The 19,362-nt window shown below is 40.1% G+C and overlaps 1 protein-coding gene across 3 annotated transcripts in view; it reads left to right on the top strand.

Annotated features, from left to right (window-relative positions):
• PTPRG (protein tyrosine phosphatase receptor type G) overlaps nucleotides 1-19,362 on the top strand; it is a 922,721-nt gene that overhangs the window by 868,192 nt on the left and 35,167 nt on the right. For all 3 annotated transcript variants that reach the window (XM_070738149.1, XM_070738150.1, XM_070738152.1), the window contains exon 15: nucleotides 10,283-10,374. In XM_070738149.1, the coding sequence (XP_070594250.1) occupies nucleotides 10,283-10,374 (92 nt within the window). The remainder of the gene's footprint in view (nucleotides 1-10,282; nucleotides 10,375-19,362) is intronic.

The raw sequence follows: 19,362 nt of genomic DNA on the forward strand, positions 1-19,362 counted from the left end.
AGTTCTTATTGCATCCCACACTTAGCCAAAGAGCTTTCAGTCCATTATAGTGATCTAATAAAAAGATTTTACTCCAAGCTGCACAGCTTAGTAGCCTCATATCACAGGGCTTCCTCCTAAGTTGAAGAAGAAGTTGAAGAGATATGGGTAGCACAATATTTGAGCCCCCTGGAGTAGGTACATCAGCTCAACATCAGGACATAGTAAGCTGTCCATTCAGATATAAGGGAGAAAGGCCTTTATTTGTTCCTCAAATTTGTCGAACTGTTTGATTGTTAAATGGCAGAAACACAGTACTAAGCATGGATGATGCGAGCTAATATTTAGTAAGACAATCAAAGCTAATTTTATAGTTTACATTATGACACAATGGAAGATTTATTAGTACAGTATTGAGGAAAATACCAAAATAGATCTGATTCTTATATATTTATGAACACTATTTGTTTCAGCATTTGGATTTTTATGGTAGGACTTGATTATGACACTAATGAATCCCTGGGAAGAAACAATTTGCCCGAATAAAATATAAAGTGAGTAATTATTAGGTTTGTTGATTACATGTGATAGGGTGTCCTTCATTTCTCCAGAAGAATAAAACAGATATGATTTATGAACCACATTTTTACTGACACAGTGGAAGATTTTAAAGTAGCTGTTAGTTAAATAACCTCCGTGCAACAATTCCCTTTAAATTTACTAAATATTTTATTTGAGAAGCTATACACACATACACAAACAAAAAAATCTGTCAAAGAGATGACTTTTGGAATGTGGAGTTCTCAAACTTTAGATATCCTTGATTGTCTATTTTTCTTTCTTTTTTTCTTTCCTTCTTTCTTTCTTTTTTATTTGACTTCTATGCCGCTCAATCCGGTGGGACTCAGGGCAGCTTACAACAATGCAAATATAATACAATATCTTGATTGGAATATTATTTACTTTTTAATTGTTGGTATTGTGTTAATCTTGGTCTTAATTTCTGTTCATCTGGGTGTTAACTGCTGATAACATATCTTGGTCTTTTTGTTTCCTTTTTGGCTTGTGATTATCTTTTTTGAATGGTATGTAGCTGTTGTTTATCTTTATATGCCTGTTGATGGCTGATTTGTCTGTTATCAACTCAGATAAATGGTCAAACAGTAAACTATAACCTAATCAAGAAACTACCAGGAACACTCCCACCAACACTGATAAGGCAAGTTGCTAGTATACAAAGGGAACAACCCCCACTCCCCTTCTAGCACTGAAGATGTTACCTAATTTGGTAATGAAATGTTTGCATAAAATCAATCAAGCTCAGAGACCACTAAGGACTCCACAGTTCAGTCCTGATCTACAAATATTCTGTTCTATGTTAGATGCTTCAAAACAGCAAATTTTATAAACTCAGAGCAATGATGCATCAGATATGCTGGTAGAATGAAATAGCAAGAAAAGAACTCAAGATGTGTGAGTAGATGGGTGATACTAAAGATGGAAGTTTTAAAAAGAAGTTGAAAACAGTTCCAATGAGGATAAAATGTGGAGGAGAACAACAGAAGCCATTACAGTGATACCTCGTCTTACAAACGCCTCGTCATACAAACTTTTCGAGATACAAACCCGGGGTTTAAGATTTTTTTGCCTCTTCTTACAAACTATTTTCACCTTACAAACCCACCACCGCCGCTGGGATGTCCCGCCTCCAGACTTCCGTTGCCAGCGAAGCACCCGTTTTTGCGCTGCTGGGATTTCCCTGAGGCTCCCCTCCATGGGAAACACCACCTCCAGACTTCCATGTTTTTGTGATGCTGCAGGGGAATCCCAGCATCGCAAAAATGAGCACTTTGCTGGCAACGGAAGTCTGGAGGTGGGGTTTCCCATGGAGGGGAGCCTCAGGGGAATCCCAGCAGCGCAAAAATGGGTGCTTCGGCTGTCAAAAGGGGTGAGTTTTGGGCTTGCACGCATTAATTGCTTTTCCATTGATTCCTGTGGGAAACATTGTTTCATCTTACAAACTTTTCACCTTAAGAACCTCGTCCTGGAACCAATTAAGTTTGTAAGACAAGGTATCACTGTATAGCTAAAAAGACATTTTTAGTCATAATGACTGAAGATCTGAAATCCAAGGTGCCGCACACAGGAAATGGGCAAGATCGCAAAAGAAAAGTATAGATGAATAATCCTAAACTTCAAAGACGTAAAAACACAGAAGTAATCAAGTTGTAGTAATGATGCTAAGAATAGAAGTAAAGGAAGCACCAGTGTATGGTGGTGCAGTGGTTAGAATGCAGTATTTCAGGCTAATTCTGCTGATTGCCAGGGTTTCAATCCCTACTGGCTCAAGGATGATTGAGCCTTCTATCCTTCCAAAGTCAGTAAAATGAAGACCAAGATTGTTGGGGAAAATATGCAGACTTTGTAAATTGCTTAGAGCAATGATGGTGAACCTTTTTTGGTTCACGTGCCAATTGGGGTGTGTACATGTTCTAGCATGTGTGCACGTGCCTAAACCCATTCTCTCCTTTCCCATGCATGTGCATCCCACGTGCTGCCCCTGCGCATACACACAATCATTCAGTGAAAAAAGTCCCAATGGGCAAACTGGAAGTTCAGAAAACAGATTTCCGTTTTGGCCGTTGTGCTGTTTTTGGCACTCTGGAGTCTTCAGGGAAGCTTCCTAAAGCCCCAGAGTGTGTAAAGCCCCAGAGCACAACGGGCAAACTGGAAGTTCATTTTTCCAAACTTCCGGTTTGCCCATTGGGAAACCTCTGGGGGGCCAAACAACTTTTTCCAAGGCCGAAAATCAGCTGGCTACAGTGATGGGCTCCTACGGGAATGCAGTTCTGCTAGCAAAATTTGGAGCCCCACCCCAGAGCACCGAACTTGCACTGAAAGATGTTGAAACAAAATGCATAAGTCACGCCCACAGTCTGGTAGTAAAAATTTTGGTAGCCTATCACTGGCTGGCTAGCACCCACATGTGTGCTGGAGCTGACATAGGGCAACGCCTTGTGTACCCTCTGATATGGTTCTGCATGCCATCAAGGGCTTAGAGGGTGCTATAAAGCAGTATGAAGCGGCAGGGCCGCCGATAGGCTGGTACTACTGGTACTGGTATCAGGGGCCTGGCCAAATTGAAAAATGGGGGGGCGGTTTTGGCCCGCCACCGTGTGCCGGCCCCCTGGCACCCGCAGCAGTCATTGTGCCCAGCACCGTTCGCTGTAGGCTGCGCACGCCTGTGACAGCGCACCCAAAACGCCCCCTGCGCACCCTTTTCCAAGGGTGCGCATGAAGCTGCGGCCGCCCCCACCCCCGCACATCTAGTCCCCTCGCGCCCCTGGCTACTTGCCTCTGCCCCCCGCCCGCCCAATCTGCCTCTCTTTCTCCTCCACTGCAAGAGAGGCGGGGCAGGCGTTCTCACAGCGGGGGTCGGCGAAGGTGATTTTCAATGTCGGGCGCACGGGCTGTCGCACGCTCTCCCCACCCCCCTGCCAGCCCGCCCGGAACATTCAAAGTAAGAAAAACCTTCAGCTGGCAGGGGGATGGGGAGAGCGTGTGCCGACCCGCACGCCCGACATTGAAAATTGCTTTCGCCAGCCACCAGAGAACGAGAGAGAGTGAGAGCGACAGAGCAAGAGAGAGAGAGGGAGAGCGAGAGAAAGAGGGGGGAGAGAAAGAGATAGCAAGAGAGAGAGAATGAGAGAGAGAAAGAGTGAGAGAAAGAAAACAAAAGAGAAAGAGTGAGAGAGAGAAAGCAAGAGAGAGAGAGAGAGAAAACAAGAGAAGGAACGTGAGAAAAAGAGAGAGAGAGCAAGCGGGGGAGAGATAGAGAAAGAGAGAGAGAGAGAGAGAAAGAAAGAGAGAGAGAGAGATGAGAGAGGAAGGAAGAGAGTGAGAAAGAGGAAACAAAGCAAGAGAGAGAAAGAGAGAGAAAGAAAGAGATGAGAGAGGAAGGAAGAGAGTGAGAGAGAGGAAGAAAGCAAGAGAGAGAAAGAAAGAAAGAAAGAGATGAGAGAAGAAGGAAGAGAGTGAGAGAGAGGAAGAAAGCAAGAGAGAGAATGAGAGAGAGAGAGAGAGAGAAAGAGATGAGAGAGGAAGGAAGAGAGTGAGAGAGAGGAAGAAAGCAAGATAAAGAGAGAGAGAAAGAAAGAAAGAGATGAGAGTGGAAGGAAGAGAGAGAGAGAAATGATAGAAAAAGGGGAGAAAAAAGAGAAATGAGAAAATGATTGAGGCAAAGAATGACAGGAAAGAGAGAGAAACAGAGAGAGAAGTGACTCTTGATTTAAAGCATATGGTAAAAGCACTTAAATAATAACAGAGGAAAAAAACCAACCCTCACTGTTTTTATTAATAGTTTTGCTGGTTGTTTTAGTTTTAATAGTAATGGATTTTGGTTTTTTTAAAATTATTAAATTCTTTTAATAAAAAAGAAGGGATTTATTTATTTATTTATTTATTTTCTTTCTTTCTTTCTTTCTTTCTTTCTTTCTTTCTTTCTTTCTATGCTGCCCAGTCCCAAGTTTTTCCTTATTTCCAGATTGCATTTCTTCTTGGTGAGGTTCCGCCTATTGCTTCTTGTACTACCTTCAGGTGGCATGGAGAATAAATAGATACCATCTGCTCTGTGGCAGCCCTTTAAGGATTGGAAAACTACTATTATATTCCCCCTCAGTTTTCTATTTGTTGAGCTAAACATACTTGTTCTCTTAGCCTTTGGTCATAGGATTTAGCCTCTAGGCCAGGGGTGTGAAACTCAATTTCATTGAGGGCCACATCAGGGCTGTGCTTGACCTCAGACGGCCGGGAGAGGGATTGCCCAGGGTGTGTGGCCATGGTGGCATGGCACGAGATTTGGGGGGCAGTAGTTTTAAAATGGCGGGGGGGCGCAGACACTTAGGCTGTATGGGGCCCCAAAATTCCTGATGGCGGCCCTATGAAGCAGTATATAAGTCTAAGTGTTATTGCTGTTGCTATTGTTTTCAGGCCCTTTACTAGCAGACCCTGGATACATGTATACATAGACACTCATGCACTAAGACCTCACAATGTATATCGGGGGGGGGGGGGGGTATTTATTTGCTTGTTTGTTTGTTTGATTGATTGATTGATTTCCGGTATAATTTTTTATTTTTCTCCAACATAAAATAAAAACAAAACATAATTACAAACAGTAAAACCATGCTTATAATGAAACATATATAATTTTTTTCTTTTTCTGTTAATCATTCAGTGGAGGCTCTGGTCTCTCTTCCCTTAAAAAAACATTCCATAGAGCTTATACAACATTATCAATTCAAAAACCTCTAAATAACAATCGCTTTTCCCACCTTACACTGAAAGATTACATTACATCAGTATAAACAGTGTTGAACTCTCTTTTATGCAAATCTTAATTCAAACTTTCATTTCTCCATTAAACTAATTGATCCAATATCAACTTATCACATAATTCCTAGAGGTTCTGTATATCTAAGATAGAAAAAACCTCCAAATACATTACATAAACTATATAATAAAATTCTATATGTTTATATGCCTTTTATTTATTTGATTTCTATGCCGCCCTTCTCCTGGGACTCAGGGCGGTTCACAGCAGAAATCATGTGATTAGATTTTTTAAAAGGGAAGGGGCATTGCAAGAAATTGTCCAACTGCATTTGAAATTGGAATGTTATTCCGGATCATTTTTCTCTGCAGTATTTGGACCATTTTCCAGCTGAATTTTTCAACTCTTCTCTATATCCAATTTGATTGCATTCTGATCAGTTTTCAATGGATTATCAAATTGGTCAGCAAACACATACAAAGTTCTGACCTGTTACAATAATGTATTTCCAGCCTTCTATTTAGTTGTAAATAGGGGTGTCCTCAGGGAAGGTGGTTAAATGGAATAGTATGATTAATAATTATTTTAAAAGGGGGCATGGCTTCTATTTCACAGTTTTGTGATTCTTTTGACTCCGCTTGCAGATGTTCCTGGCTAAAAAAGAATTAAAGAAAGACTTTGTTAGATAATTTCAGGCTAACAGGCAAAGAAACGGATTAGACAGGCACCTGTTCAGTGAAAAAGGCAAAAAAACCTGATAGAAATGTCCATTAAAATTCATAACATATAATTTCAAGCATGACTAATATGTCTCCTTGAACTCGGCAAGCCCCCTCAAAACATAGCCAAACATCTAGTTCATGAAGATAGACTTATTCTTGTATGTTTCAAAATGTCAGAGTGGATTTATGAGTTAGCATACTCATGAAACATTGCAATGCACCTACTCAACAAAGATGGCAGTTCCGTAGTCAGATCAGACAAGAGGGGGGGAATAGCTTTGAGAAAGCTCAAATGTTATAAATTCCATAATGTACAGAAGTAGCTGTAATGTAAATTTGGAAAGGCTGTTAATTTTCCAAGCACTGTGTCAAATATGAAGTGAACACAAGAACAAGGGGACACAATCTGAAGTTAGTTGGGGGAATGATCAAAGGCAACATGAAAAAATATTATTTTACTGAAAGAGTAGTAGATCCTTGGAACAAACTTCCAGCAGACGTGGTTGGTAAATCAACAGTAACTGAATTTAAACTTGCCTGGGATAAACATATATCCATTGTAAGATAAAATACAGGAAATAGTATAAGGGCAGACTAGATGGATCATGAGGTCTTTTTCTGCCGTCAGTCTTCTATGTTTCTATGTTTCTATATTAGTTAATATAGAGACGACATAGCACGTGATTAACTGCGGTTACTATTTTGTTGCACTGAAATACAGATCATTAAAACCTATTAAGTCCTCTTTTACATAAAACCCTTGCTATTATTAGGAAGGCATGTTTTCCCATATTAGTGCTGTCCTAATAAATGCATTTTAGATGGAGATGTTGTGAAAGTTACTTATTCTGTCAATTTATGAAGTCAGAAAAGAAATGAGTGAGTGAGTGGGGAGGGAGGGAGGGAGGGAAGCAAGGAAGGAAGGAAGGAAGGAAGGAAGGAAGGAAGGAAGGAAGGAAGGAAGGACTAAGATGATCCTGTAAATACTGATCAAGAAGCAGGGCTGAATTTTGAGAAACATTATGCAACAATTGGCATAAAAATGACCTGGAAGAAAACAGATACAGTAGTCTCTCGCTATACCGCGCTTCACCTACTGCGGCTTCACTTCATCGCGGGTTTCTGAGGAAGTCGATCGGCAGATTTAAACAGCCCGCCGAACTCGATTGGCAGGTTTTAAAAAAAAATATCTAAAATTGTAAATACTGTATTTAAATACTGTATCTAAAATAAATACTGTGTGGGAAGGGTTTATAAACACTTAAAACAATGAAAACTTACCAGACAATTACAATATAAATACTTAAATAAGTATCAGTCGATAAATTCCCCATCACGGATTTCACCTATCGCGGCCAGGTCTGGAACGTAACACCAGCGATAGGTGAGGGACTACTGTATTCTGTTATTTGACATGAATGAGTGGGTGGAAAAAGAAAAAGCCCAGAAGAAATTATTTGGAAAACCAAAAATTAAAGAGAATGATTAATTTTTGGCATTTGATTAAAAGGAAAAAGAAGTGTTTCAAATTCATAGTCTAAAAATGGTAAATTGATTAATCCCCAAACATAATTGATTATCCATAATTTGAGTTTCACTCTTTATGATGGAAAAGTAATTAATAAGGGATCTAAAAATGCAAGAGATTCTAAATTTGGAACAGATTAGTTTTTATAGACTCAAGAATGGATTTGGGAGAAGATAGAATTGGGGAAAGAAAGAAAATAAGGCCTTTGTAGCAATAAATAGAAAGATAGATTAATCTATCCAGATTAATGAATGGAAAGTGGACGTAAGGAAAATGCTTGGAATAAATCATCTTTCCAAATGCCCTACAAGCCTATGAGGTTACGCTAATGGAAATATGAAAAAAGATGCTTTGTGCAATGATGAAGTGAAAGAGTTAATACAGGAGAAAAATGCAAATAAGAGAATAATTACTGCAAAAAGTAAGAATGAAACTAAAATATTTTATAGTGTGTGGAGAGAAAAAATATGGGTGCATAGAATATAATGAAGAAGAATATGGAACAATGAAGATTATATGAGACACCGCAAAGTGTTAAGAAGGGAGCGGGTCACCCTAAACAGAATGGCCGGGCGGGATTACGCTGATGCAATCAAGGCGGCATGATACGCGCATCTTGCTGCCTTGAGCGCCACTTTGCAAGTCTTAATATGAGCTCTTACAAGTGTTTGATCCGATTCGGACTTACTCTTCCTCCATCGCTTCTCTAGACGTCTCTTCTGGAGCTTCAACTCCCGGAACTCCTCGTTGAACCATGGAGCTCTATGGGGTCTAGCGCCACGGAGAGGTTGCAACGGCGCAATCTGGTCAAGAGCCTCCGTTGCAGCCTTGTTCCAGGCCTCAGCAAGAGACTCTGCCGAACTGTGGATGAGTGTATCTGGAATAACCCCAAGCGCCTTCTGAAACCCCTTTGGGTCCATCAGGCATCTGGGGCGGAACCACCTAGTTGGTTCCACCTCCCTGCAGGGAAGGATTGGAGCCAGGAAGTCAAGCCACAGTAGGAAATGGTCTGACCATGACAAAGGCAACACTTCTAAGCCCCTTAGTCTCAGACCATTGCTCAATTGCTCAGAGAGGAATACCATGCGTGCCCCACCTCGTGAGTCAGACCCTGTACTACTTGAGTCAGGTCCATGGCTGTCATGGTGGCCATGAACTCCTGTGCTAGCCCAGAGATTTCACTGAGCAACGGTAGGTTAAAGTCCCCCAAGACAATAAGTCTGGGGAACCCCACCGCCAGCCCAGCTACCTCCTCAAGTAGCACAGGCAGGGCTGTTGACACGCAGCTGGGAGGCAGGTACATGAGAAACAAGCCCACCTGAACCCCTAAGATGGCGTCCGCCATCTTCCTCATCCCAGCTGATCTTCCTGCCGGTGTTCCACGTTCCAGGACAAAACAGCTCCGAATGCTATGGAAGATTGTAGAATCGGGGGTCTTCAGAGGCAGTAACTTCGCCTCCCCGAACAATTAGAGCATTTTTCCTAACTTGGATTATAACTCCTAATTTTCTGATGTTAAAAGCCGTAGTCCGGCAGAGCTGCAACCTCCGCCCTCCTCCTTGCTTCCCCACCAGAACCGGATAGGGAGGAAGAGATCCAAGAACAGGAGGAAGCAACAGCACTGTTCCCACAGCTCTCGACCCGGCAGGCGACGCACTCTGCAGGGGGCCCCTCTAGCTCCCACGGCCGGTCACTGGCAGAGATATCACCCAGACTGCTCTGGGCGATAAATGCTGTTCAACTGCAACTCCCAGCAGACCATGCAGGCATGACCCTAGATCAGTGATGGTGAACCTTTTTTTCCTCTGGTGCTGAAAGAGTGGGCACGCACTATCACGCATGTGCGAGTGGCAACACTTATAATCCAATGCCTGTGGGAGGGTAAAAACAGCTTCTTCCGCCCCCCAGAGGCTCTTTGGAGGCCAGAAATGTCCTGTTTCTCAACTTCTGGTGGGCCAAGTAGGCTTGTGTTTCGCCCTCCCCAGGCTCCAAAGGCTTCCCTGGAGCCAGGGGAGGGTAAAAACACTCTCTCCCATCCACCCAGAGGCTCTCTGGAAGCCAAAAATGCCCTCCCATAGCCTCTGTGTGAGCCAAATATCAGCTGGGCAGCACACACATGCAGGTTGGAGCTGAGCTAGGACAACAGCCCGCGTACCTGCAGATATGGCTCCGTGTGCCACTTGTGGCACCTGTGCCATAGGTTCGCCATCACTACCCTAGATGAAAAACGTTGGTAGCTGTAAGTTTAATTTGTTTTTATTTATTTATTTGTCAAGCATGTATTAGATAACATATATAGGTATAAACCTGATTTGAATATATGAAATGGATATGAATAAAAGGGAACATTAAGACAAGGATGGTAGGCATGCTGGTGTGCTTATGCACGCTCCTTACAGACCTCTTAGGAATGGGGTGACGTCAATAGTAGATAGTCTAAGGTTAAAATTTTGGGGGTTTGGGAATGAAACCATAGAGTCAGGTAGAGCATTCCAGGTTACAGCCCAACAATTTTGGAAAGGCTGTGGCTTCCTTACTCCCGAGCTAAAGGAAATGGTAAGGCAATCTGAATAATATATTGAGCTGATTTCACTTGAGAATGCATATTAAATCATATTTATAAACATATTATTGGCAAGTAGTATGCAGAGGAAGCATCAAGCTTGTTGGGGGGGAAATAAACAGTGGAACTGAATCTATTTTATTTTTTTCATTTTGCAGATGACATGGAAGCTATTCCTGTCAAACAGTTTGTGAAGCATATCGGCGAATTGTATGCCAACAACCAGCATGGGTTTTCAGAAGATTTTGAGGTATGTATTAGAAACTTTTAGAACAGAAAAATCTCCTTTTTGGTATTTAAACGATTGGTTATGATTTTTTGGATGTCCAAAATGTCTACTCTGAAATTAATTCCATTGACTGCAGTGACTTTACTTCCAGGTAAGGGGATTTAAGATTGTAACTGTCCTGCCAGTATATTTTCTGGTTGGGAAATGGACACACTGAAGGAGTCTTTGATGGTGTCTGAGCTTGGTTGTTTTCTTACAAAGGTTTCATTATTCAAACTAGGTAATATCATCACTGATGCACTGATGATGTTACCCAGTTTGGGCAATGAAACATCTGAAAGAAAACAACCAAGCTCAGAGAGCACCAAAGATCCCCCTCATTTCAACCCTGATCTACAGATATTCTCCTTTACTGGTAATTCTGAAGCCTAGAAAAAGCAGCATACTATCAGTGGAGACATCAAGTGAGCAACAGACACACAAGCCATACTCCACTCAATATCAATAATGAAGCTGTAGAGATTGTCAATAATATGTTAAATATCTGGGAGTGTAGATAAGTAACAATCTGGAGTGGTCTCTCCACACATCATCTTCAGTGAAACATCCAAACCATCTTTTACAGAGGCACAATTGAGAGTGTTTAACAAACCAATGGAGAGCGTTTTAACAAACCACATCCGTCCTCTCCCCCTTATTCAAGAAAGTAAAGACTCTTGAAACATGGCATTTCGAAAGGAACCTTTTATTGAACACGGTTGATGGCAGGACTAAATAAAAGCAGACTCTGAGATCCCTCAGGAAATACAAGTAGAATAAAAGGAATTAGGAGCCCCTCCCAACAGTCCGATGTAGATTCAACCAATCTGCAGGTGTGAAGATGTTATTGTACTGGCCACTCTGAGAATGTGATAAGGGAATTTTCTCAGGATCATCTTGTCAGCTTTCAGGCAACCCACATGGCCTTTCCTCCCTTACATTCCCCAAAAGGCGCGAAAATCGCAGGTCACCTAGGCACCAGGCAAAAAGGTTATACTGTAAATCAATAGCATACAGGATATGTTGTGGTTAGCTCTGGCCCAGCTCCTGCCCCAAGGACTGTGGATGTGGGGGAGACATCCACATGCTGCAGGCCTGTTTTGCCCCCGGTGGAATCTGCTGATGAAGGCTCCTCTGACCAAGAAGACATGAGTGACAGGGAGGAGGAGAGTGTGGCAGACAGCTCAGAAGGAGATCAATATCTAGCTCCTCCTTGGATTCAGAACAAGAGTTAATGATACAGCCATACATGCGGAGAGCGATGCATAGGCAACAACAACTGAGAGATTATTATCAAAGAAAATGAGGCCACCTGTGGTTGGGTGGGGCTGTGGTAATTAGTGAGGCTGCTATAAATAGTAGCCTGTGAGTTTGGCCATTGCGGAGGATTATCTGATCATTGTGTTTCGTGCCTGCTTTGCTTGACCTTTTGTGTGCTGATTTTCCCCCGCTTTGAAACTAAACCAGAGCAAAGTGTGTTTCACTTTGTGAAAGAAGGACTGTGAATTGCCTCACAGCTGCAAGCTAAGTATCACAGAACTGATAAGGGACTTGTACCAATTACCAGTTTGTTTGGAGAGGAGTGCTCTTTGCTATACAAAAAGAGGACTTAGTTTAAGTGAATTTTCATTATAAAGAACATGGTTTTGAATTTTCAAACGTCTGTGTGTTTGAAATTTGTACCTGTGAATTTTCGGGAGGAGTCTACCAGAGAGCCCAACAGAACAGGATATAGGGTAGAAAAGGAAGAAAGCAAGAAAGTAAATAATGCAGGCTAGGGTCCCCCACTTTCCCCTGAAGAATGGCAGATTCACAGATTATAGATCTGACAGTATCACTGTTTGGTTTGATGGCTGCAGTGCCTCAGAAAGTCCATACAGAGAGTAGTAAGGACAGCCAAGAAGATTATAGGAAGCTGGCTTCCTGTCATGTAAAATCCTTCTTATAAGCGCTGCGTGTTTAGAACTCAAAGCATTGTTAGACACCCACCCACATCATGGTCTGTTTTTATTTCTGGGAGGAGGTTTTGAAGTATTTCTAGCAAGACTACCAGATTCCGTAGCAGATTTTTTTTCCCTATGCCATCTCTCTGGTAAACTTGCAAGATTCGTTCTTCTCGCCATGTAAATCCGAACTAGACTATTATTTCTCTGTTGTCATATGATATATATGTGTATGTGCATTGTTTTTATTTATTTATTTTGTCAATGTTGATATGGTATATATTGGAGGTGGAAACCCTTTGAGAGCTGTATGCAACAAAATTTCATCTTCATGTGCGACACCGCAAAGTCCCTGAGGGGATCGAGGTCTTCAGAGGGACTTAGGGCGACCCAGACGCGTGGGGTCACTCACAAACGCGAATCCTAGAAAAAAACTTGGACACATTTCTCTCTGGGTTAAATGACACAGTTTTGGGCCATGCACTTCCTTTTATTGGGGGGAATATGCAAATCGGGTAAGGTTATACGTATATGTCAATTGGTATACAAACATCCAATAACATAACTCTAAGATATGACACAACTTCCGAGCCCTTCCTATCTACATATGGCACGTAACTAGTTTCTACTGAACAAATGTCTCTCATGGCCAATTTCCTGGGACCTTTGTTGTTAGAATGGCTATCTCCTGTTTACCTCAAAGCAAGGTCTTTTATTGCTGCCTTCGTCCTGTTTATCCCAGGAAATGTAAATATGTGCCCTTTTATCACACAGTTCTCATCCTGCTGACACATTCTTGTTATTCAAGGGAGGCTGCCATGAATCGCTTTATGGCCAGTCACTTCCTCAAGCAGAGTTCACCAGAAATGCAGACTCACTTTGTGACCTTCGTGCAGTCCTATTCCTGGCTGATGGAATCGGAGTGTATAAGGCATTTGTTGTTAGAAGTCCAGATATCGAATCCTATCCTAACATTATATGGCAGCTACATTCAGGTATGCTGATTGGTGTACATTCAAAGTGACAAAGTTATTCTAAAATTAAGTCTAAGCTAAGGGAGCCTGCATCCTACAACATTTGCCTCTCGAAGGACAGCCAAAGAAGAAAAGGCTTTGACTGTGATGGAAGCAGAATCATCTTGCTGAGGGCATTTTCTTTTGAAGGAATTTTCAAGAGATTGTGAGATTCAGAGAAATAAATGTCAGTGTGGCATCTGTGCTGGTATGACATCATACAACTAGTGCTGGAGCTGCCATAAAACCTATATAAATGGAAGGAAGGAAGGAAGGAAGGAAGGAATGATCAGTCGATCAATCCTGTCTGATAACGTGTATTAAACTACAATGTTTGAAAGTTGAAAAAGTTGAAAAAGCATCTCACTCAAGGAAATTCAAAACCTGGAATAGTTTAAAACCAGTAATGTGATAATTGTGATATGGGATTGACCATCAGCAATCAAATCCAAGGCCATGCATGTTGAAGACATTTATGGCTTTGAAACACAGGTGCTTATTGCAGCTGTGTGTTCATCTGACTCCATGTGCTCCCTGGGTTTATAAAATCATGTGGCTTAGATAAACACAGCTTCGTGCTTAATGACAGTGACAGACTCAGGCTCTAATCAGCAAAAACAGTTTCCCCAAAAGCCAGTATTAACCATTCGGAATACTCTGTGTTCCTTTCAGCACAATTGGGCTTTGAAATAGCTGTCAAGAAGGAGGGATCTTTTGAGTTCTCACAGCCAAAAATAGCATGCAGCTGTTGTGTCATCTCTCTCAGGACCAGAGGGAGAAATATGGTTTGAGGGCTCAACATATTTTAATAATCAGGTGTTAAAAGGGCCATGATTAAATCATAAAAGGCAGCTTACATTTACACATGCACGACTGTTAACAAAATAGTTGGTTTAATAAGGAGCATTTCGGTGCACAAAATAAGGCAGTGAGCATTTTCTTCAACTTGGTCCTTTCAGGCATATTCCTGAAGATTTTTGCTTATCCACTTAAGTATTGGTTGCTCTGTCTCATAATTTACACACCAACCCCCCAAATAATAGGGGGGAAATCCTATTGTGTCATTCATGATCATTTTGTATGTATGAGGACTGCGGCTGTGCAAGGTGTTAAAAGTGATTTAGTCAAATTGACTCTTGGCTGGATGACTGAACAGGAACATTGAGGTGTTTAACAACGTTGATGGTATTCAAGACAAACATTTATCCTCGGGAGAGCAGGAGTTGATAGGGCTGATCAAATGCAGTCCCGTCTCCTCAATTATTTATGAATTGAGGCCCCAGTCCAATTCATCACAGCTGGTCGTGACACCATTTAATTATTCAAAATAATCAGCTGCACATCTGGAAACTTTGCTTCAGCTGTGTCTGAAATTGCTGCCATTAACGAAAAGGAAGATAGTCATTGTGTGCTTTGGACAATGGAAAATACCTAATACTGAAATATTGTTCAGTATGTTTATTGACCAATGCGTGCATTTGATTGTTTGCCTGGCTGGATTTTTGAATTGCAAATTTCCACTGAAGGGAAAGTTAGTGCATTTTATAATTGAAATTTCAAGCCCAAGGCCTATCGTAATAATAAACTTGCAAGGAATGTGTAGAAGAATTAAATTGCATCCCTGTGAAAAAGCCAACTGCATACTTCTGTAGTTTATGTTGCTATATTCTACACTATTTTTCAACAATATGCTCATACTGAAAATAATCATATCTTGTAGTAGTAAATTTCTATGTGATATTTTTCCTGCAGATACATTTTAAAATGTTCCATTCCTGATGTTGTTGTTGTTGTTATTTATTAGATTTGTATGCCACCCCTCTCTGAAGACTCGGGGCGGCTGTTATCCTTTCCGTGTGGCTGAAAATGTTTTTTTTCATGAAACATTGATGAGATATCAAGTGTTTTAGATAAATGACAAGTTGTCCATCAAGAAACCCTGAGGAACATGGAAAGCTGAGTGCTGACTTCTAATTATAAGAAAGATTAAACAGTGAACCAGCAGTGGAACCCTTTGAGTAAAGACCGGGCGACCATCTATCACAAATGGTTACTGCATTAAATAGAAAATTGTACTAAATAGTCTAATGGGATCCTACGATTTTAAGCCTTCTTTTCAGTCCCTTCGAGATGTGGGGGAACTGCAAATCTCTTCTAAGAAATTAATTTCAAGAGAGTAGAGCATACAGTGACTCTTTATAAACTTTATAATCAGTAAAATTAATAAAAGGATTCTTTTGTCAGCATTATTAGTTGGCAACCAATCTGACAATCTACTCGCTTTCTTTTGTATTTTCTTGTTTCACTGAGTCTCTAGTTCTTCACCACAGAGAAACCTCTATCGAATGGAATATCACTGCCACAGACTGTGAATGTTGCAGATGATAATCCTGTAGTGTTTCCATCATGATATTATGCAAATCTGTAATGATATTACGATATTATGCAAATCCGTAGTGATTAAGTGACTTGATGACGTACTTTTCAATTTAACAGACAGTCGGGAATAACAGCCATGCCCACTCCATTAAATTGAGATTTTGCTATAATTTGAACCTCCAGGTTTGTATACATTCAATAATTGCTCCTGACAAAGTGAGTAAGAGAATAAAAGGACTTGATGACAATAATGTCATCCTACTGTAAATATAAATCCCACCTTTTGATGAGGAACTGCTTTCTAGCTTCCGTACTTTCTTCTATCAATTTTGATGTCCTTTCTCTTCGAATTCAGTTACGTTGGCAACTTTCCTTCTATTTAAAATATGTGCTATCAAAAGGGGATTTTTTTCTGAGGAAGATGCTTTTTTCTTCCCCCAAAACTAAAAATTTAAAATATAGCTTCCTTATATTTTCATACTTCTCTGTTATCTCAATTTTGTTGATATACTAGCTATTCCTCAGTGAGTCAAAAAACAGACTGATGGGTCTTTGTTTCCTCTATAGTGGTAAGCTTCTTTGAAAATTGTGTACTGGGAAATAATCTGCTGTTCATTTCTCACATCTGTTTAAGTGCTGTCAGAAAAAGAAATGTTGACAATTGAGCTTTGCTCTGATACAACAGAGACCTTATCAGTGTTACACTGATGGGTTTGATAAGATATATCTCATTATTTATATTCTGGTCCATGACTGCCAATAAGCATGAGTTGAATTTCTTCTTTGCCAAAGCACGATTATTGCCTGCAGAACAGCATTCCAAATACAAAAAATCAGAGTCCCAATGTGAATTGTTTGAATAATTCACACATTTCCAGGTGTGTAAACTAAACCACAACTCAAAATTTAATAAACGTGTATGTCCTGGAAATGAACATTTTTCCAATTGTTACCAATCTATAACTTTCTACCAGTAATTTCCCAATTTATTGCCTTTATTTATTTTTACTCATTTGAATAAACTAAACAAGAATAAATGAGCAGTCTCGCATGAGGGACTACTGCCTCTGTGCTCCAGCACCAATATAAACCCAGTGTGATTATAACAAAAGCATCTAAAATGGCCTAGCCTTTCCCCCACTGCCATTTTTTATTCAAGTTGCCCTTTGAAGATTGACTTTAATTGTCAGCTGTTTATTTTTGTTGTTTTTCATCCGTCTATTTAGATTTTAATTATCGCATTGTGTTTGGCTGTATTTCAGTCCTAGTTGTACCAAATCTATCTGGGATTTGATAGTGAAATATAATAAATAGGGTGCCAATTTGAATGGATATCAAACCAAAGGTCACAGACAAATATATGACATGCCTCCATTCTTTTCATAAGGAATATTTCAGTGATGCATACTTCTTCCATATCAATTCCCATATTATCCTCTTAATATGAGATAACACAAAGCTGCTCGTAAATTAAATAATGGAATATGACCCTGGTTTCTCATTAGTCAGACCCAGCTAAACACATTTGACCAAAATAGTCTGATCATAGCTGTAGCATACTGTAAAAAAATAGATGTCTAGATGAGCATGCCTAAAATTTAGATTTGTCCAATCTTAAACATTTCTACCAGAATGTTTTGTTGAAAGGTTGAATAATAAAGTACACATTTTTAGATTTGAAAAGTCCTTTAGATTTTTTTTCCAGTTTATGATCTTCTAAGTATTTTCTGTAAAATCGGTCATTCCTTGTGAAAATCCATCATCATCGGGTTCTTCCTTCATTCTAGTATCCGATATTTATTCCCAGGCCACCTACTCTATTAGCCCAATATGGGCCAGCTGAGACCTCAGCTGAATTAAGAGAGCCATTACCTCTAAGCGTTAGAAAGGTTAATTAAAGTTCCTGACCTTGGAACGGCCTTGCAGAAAAATATAGATACTGGTAATTTTTCTGAGCATTATATAACATTGCAGTGGTTCCATGGCATATATTTAATGTACCCAAGTTGATTGAGTTATATTTTAAAGGAATTTTACATCCTCAGTGGTCTGAATCAAATTGCTTCTATAGGCTGCCTTATAATAAAACAACTACTTTTATACCTATAGTAGATCAACCAAAAGGAACTTGAAAATCATAAACAGAGTTATTTATTTTGTTGTGTAAAATGTTGTGCACACTGACATTGTTCTACATAAATAATAAAGACAATTACAAATTACATGCCGCTTTTGTGGTTTATTCCTTTTTTCAATATAAAATGTGACATAGGAATTCATGGTGAAGAGTAAAAATTGAATTGTGGAAGCAGTTCTTTCATTTAAGTAGAAGTAATTGCTTCTGTATTTTCTGTATTTTCTATTATTGAGTTTAATTGGATTATTAAAGATGGAAGTGTTGAGAATAAAATACTATTCCCTTTTCTCTTTTTCTCATTTAACAAAATAAAAGTAGAACCAACTTATATGGATTTTACAATCATAGGGGAGAGACAGAAAGAGGAGTTATAAATAAATGTCTGTTTTAGTCACTCTAGAAACAGGGCCTTTTTAATGCATCATAAATGTAGCCTCTCTATATAATTAAATACTTTACTATTATTCAAATATTCACGACATTGTCCATGGCCAAAGATGTACACTGCAAATGACTTATACAAAATATATAGGATGTAATATCTGTATTCTCTTCTCTCCAGCCCTAATTAAAATTCTCTTCCCTATCTTCTCAATCTAAAGTGAGGAAAGGAAAGGAAAGGAAATGTTGTGTCCAGAGGACAGTTAGGCATTGTACCCGCCCCATAGTCCTTGGGCAGGAAAATGCTAGGATGTGATTGGTTGCCAGCCCGGCATATATATAGCTGCCGGGCACGGCCATGTTGTCTTTTGCTGAATTCTGAAACCGTTACTTGTTGAAATAAAAGAGTCGTTACCCATGAGTGCAGTCCTTCATTCCGCTAAGGACGTAACAGGAAAGGAAAGGAAAGGAAGGGGGCATATGACAAAAGATAGAGAACTAGATTGGAGGGGCTATCAATATTCCGAATTACTGCAAAAGTGCATTGTCCGTAAAAATGCATTAAGGAATCTTTCATTACAGGCCCTAATTTGATCTCATCCACAATCTTTATTTTGCCAGGATTGCCTCCCACACCAAATTTAATCCAATTCTGTTCAGTTTTAGGAGAGTTATATTGGTAGGCGTTCAATGTTCTAAGCCCCTTTCAGAATTGCCTTCCAACATTCTGTTGCTTTAGAAAGAATGGCAGGAAAAGGAAATCACCCCCATCATAGCGTCTGGAACTCTTTTCAACTCCTTTACCCGAAGTAGTCATTGAGACATCTGTATTTTCTTAAGTGTAACAAAATAATATGTTGCATCCAAGTCTAAACATCTTTCTGCTTTTGCTTTGTATCGTGTCGGACCACTTTTGTATACTCCATACACTCCAGGGAATTTTAAACAGATAACTTGACAGTATTCCAAGTTAATGCCCAACTTTCTCTCCTATATAAATGTTTCTGTATCTTTTTTTCTTCCACAGCCCCTGCCCAATCTGGCCAGTTTTTAAACTCCGTGTGTCTTTAGTTGTCTTTTGATCACATAACCAAACTTGGTCATAGGTGTCATCCTG

Source organism: Erythrolamprus reginae, chromosome 2 (assembly GCF_031021105.1).
Source record: "Erythrolamprus reginae isolate rEryReg1 chromosome 2, rEryReg1.hap1, whole genome shotgun sequence".
NCBI classification, from domain to species: Eukaryota; Metazoa; Chordata; class Lepidosauria; order Squamata; family Dipsadidae; genus Erythrolamprus; species Erythrolamprus reginae.